Source organism: Citrus clementina, unplaced genomic scaffold (genome assembly GCF_000493195.1).
Source record: "Citrus clementina cultivar Clemenules unplaced genomic scaffold, Citrus_clementina_v1.0 scaffold_5, whole genome shotgun sequence".
In the NCBI taxonomy this organism is placed as follows: domain Eukaryota; kingdom Viridiplantae; phylum Streptophyta; class Magnoliopsida; order Sapindales; family Rutaceae; genus Citrus; species Citrus x clementina.
This window is the reverse complement of record NW_006262201.1, coordinates 17,946,357-17,949,561: the sequence shown is the minus strand read 5'-3', so window position 1 is coordinate 17,949,561 and position 3,205 is coordinate 17,946,357. Positions and strand designations below refer to the sequence as shown.

Below are 3,205 nucleotides of genomic sequence, written 5' to 3'. Positions count from 1 at the left end.
TTATAATTATTTTCTAGAAGTGGTATAGATTTATAAAAATAATAAGGTGGAAATATCTTTCTTTTTTTTGGTTTAAACCACCCGGTTTCTGGCTATCGCATTGGGTCCCGACTAATTCGGATTCGGTATGTAGTCACAGTTAAGATTTTTTACCCCTCCCAAATGGTGTGTTTAGTAGAGATCAAACCCGAAAGCTCTTCCCACTTATCCAGCATGCGTCGCCAACTGAGCCACAACCGTTTGGTAGGTGAAAATATCTTTCTAATGGCTTGCTTATTTATAATTTTTATTGGACAATAAGATTTCAAGGATTAGTTTAGTATTGCAAGAACACTAAACCAAATCACATGAATTTGTAATTGCCTTCTATTCTCTAGAGATTACTGATTTCATGTATACGTCACTACTCTTATATAGAGATCATATCGAAACTCTTATTTCCTTATGGGGATTCATAAAATCTCCCAAAAATATCTTCATTTTTGTTTAAAGATTCTTCAGATAAGGAACAAGACAAAAATATAAAATTATATGAATTCCTTATTCATCCTTTTGTGGGGGTAAGGCTAATTACATCATTGATGTTATTTTACCTTTTATTAAATAAATTGTCTAGCATAGACAATTTAGTAAACATTTGGCAAGCCACTTGCAAGGAAAGAAACAATAAAGCAAAAAAATCATCACAAGGTCATAACAACCGTTTTTCGTGGATTAATGGTGATTTTAAGAAATATTTTGCTATGCTCCTTGGGTTGCAAGCGGCAGTATCAATTATTATTATTTTTATCAAACACCTCATAGAATACACATTAAATACTCCTGAAATACAAGAATATTTTTTCTTTTTAAAGGTCAGATGGTGGACTCTAATTTTTCTCATAATTCGAACTCAAACAATCAGTTTCAAAAAACTATTTAAAAACCACTCACCAAGTATTTGAAGACAAATACAAGCACATAATATAAACCGAGATTAATTCAAAGTATAGGGATTTCGATCATTCAGAACAACCGGACTTACCAAATAGTTAATTTTGTGCGAAAGGACTTGGATCCAAGTTGGCAAATGCAAGCAACTCTTCATCAACTTCTAGCAAAGCCATGTCGTCGTCAAGTAAAAACACCCATGCCTCAATCCCATCCCTCAATCTTGTATCGGTGAGAACGATGGTAGGTGAGTGCGTGATAATTGATCCATCTAATCCAACACAACTTACCCACGTAGGCCTTCCCCATCCAAAATCAATTTCATAAAAACCAAAAGTACACCAACTACTAAACAGTATTCTATCCTTGACATCATAATAAGCTTCAGCTTCATCTTCAATAGCTTTACAAAGCGTAAGAAACCCTTCACTGCCTTGTAGGCTCTTCAAAAAGTCTCCATCAAGTTTTGTTATTGCTTGCCTCAGCTGGCTTGCCAAGCCAGCCAACTCTACTTCTTCATCTTCGCACAATACATTTGTATGCCAAACGATGTTTCCAATTAAATTACCAGGCAACGGAGGCCTGGCTTTTGGACGCAAATTTACAACATGGGTCAGTAAAGTTGGCTTGTGAGGACCTGATTTTAGTTTGAAGGTAGCCATGATATGCTTGGAAAGCAGTGCCGAAACAACCTCAACACGTGTTGGATTCTGCACGCATGAGCTAATAATTGCCTTGGCTTTGAGATCGGCTATTGCTTTGGCATCAAATACAAATCTCCTCATCACGAATCTACCAGTTTCGAAAAATCGAGTGAACAAGCTATTCCAATTTAGCTCTCTTGGGTATGCTTCATTCGGAGGAAATAAAATAGAAGCGTCAAAGTTTGGACACATTACAGCCGCTCCAGTATTACTCTTACGAGCAGTGGCAGCCCAACTCTTCATAAACAAGCTGAAGGATGTGCCATCGCCGAACATATGTGAAAAACATGAACAAATAACAAGGCCACCGCAGGGAAATGATGTTATTTGTACCTTAGCCACGTGTGCTCCCGCAATTCGTCCAGTCAATGACTCACTGCCCTCAACCGGAAAGAATTTATGAGTCAAGGAGGGATCCGGTTTGTTGAGAAATTCATTGAGAGGACTTTTAGCTCGGGCTTCGACAAAATAAATCCCTTCATCGTTGCAGTTAATGGAAAAATTTTCTGTCATCTTTCCGGCTAATGGGTAAAATCGAACTAGTGTTTCGGACAAAGATTGCTTTAGTAGTTGCAATCTTTTGGATACAATATGATCAATAACACTTGCATCCGAAAGGTTAATTAGGGGATAGTATAGGACCCTAGGGGCAAAAATATGATTGCGAAATTGATCTAAGAGACTGAATTTGTAGGTTTTGAGATGAAGAGGCGTTGGAGAAGAGGGTTTGATGCACTCTCTGGAAATTATTTCCACCTCCATTTTTTCTTTTTTGAGAGCTATTGTTAGAATTCACTTAAAAAGGCTATGTAGTGGGTTATACATATATATAAATTTTCTAATCTGGATCTCTAATTATATTAAAATTAAAGATAAAATAAAAGATAAAAAACAAAAATTTTAATGTAGTGTCTTTTATTATATAGTATATTAAAATTAATTTTTTTAATCTTTTAGTGTATCTCTAATTTTAATATGGTCAGTGATTCCTAAAATCTCACTTTGTGCTGTGGGTAGAGATGGCCAATAGGCCGGACCGGCATCAAAGGAAGGCCCATACGTGCTTGTGCCCACTATGTGTTTCGTGCCGTGTCGTGCCTAAAAAAAAACCCATTAAATTATTTTTTTTAATTTTTAAGAGCGCATATTAAGTTGTTGATGTACTTTTTTCAAATTTATGTATTTTTCTTACATCTATGCCTTATTCAAATTTAATAGAATCAAAAATTCAAAACTCAAGTCCATATTCAATAATAATAAACTAATAATAGTAAGAAAATGCAATATTAATTACTAAGTTTGACCTTATAGTATCAGAAATTTTTTCAATACTTAATAATAATAATAAATTTCTTAAGGGTTAACTTGGAGTTACATAGAGTTATAGATCATAGTTCACAATAATATTAATGCATATTTATAGAATCACGATATCAATTATTTATTTAATAAATTATAAATATAAATCAGTTATAGTATTTCTTTAAACTAATAATTAAATGAATTTAAAAAATTCAACTTCAAATTATTTGTAAAATCATAAAATTTTAAGTTTACTTTCATTAAAAAAT

The 3,205-nt window shown here is 33.8% G+C and overlaps 1 protein-coding gene across 1 annotated transcript; it reads right to left on the bottom strand.

Moving 5' to 3' along the window:
• Positions 1–846: 846 nt before the first annotated feature.
• On the bottom strand, positions 847–2,424 carry LOC18041930 (salutaridinol 7-O-acetyltransferase). The gene has a single exon (XM_006432163.2). The coding sequence runs from the start codon at positions 2,394–2,396 to the stop codon at positions 1,032–1,034; it is 1,365 nt and encodes a 454-aa protein (XP_006432226.1). The 5' UTR covers positions 2,397–2,424; the 3' UTR covers positions 847–1,031.
• Positions 2,425–3,205: the final 781 nt, after the last annotated feature.

Excerpts from the sequence above, each read along its gene's own strand:
- LOC18041930 (XM_006432163.2), bottom strand. The coding sequence starts at position 2,396 with ATGGAGGTGGAAATAATTTCCAGAGAGTGCATCAAACCCTCTTCTCCA.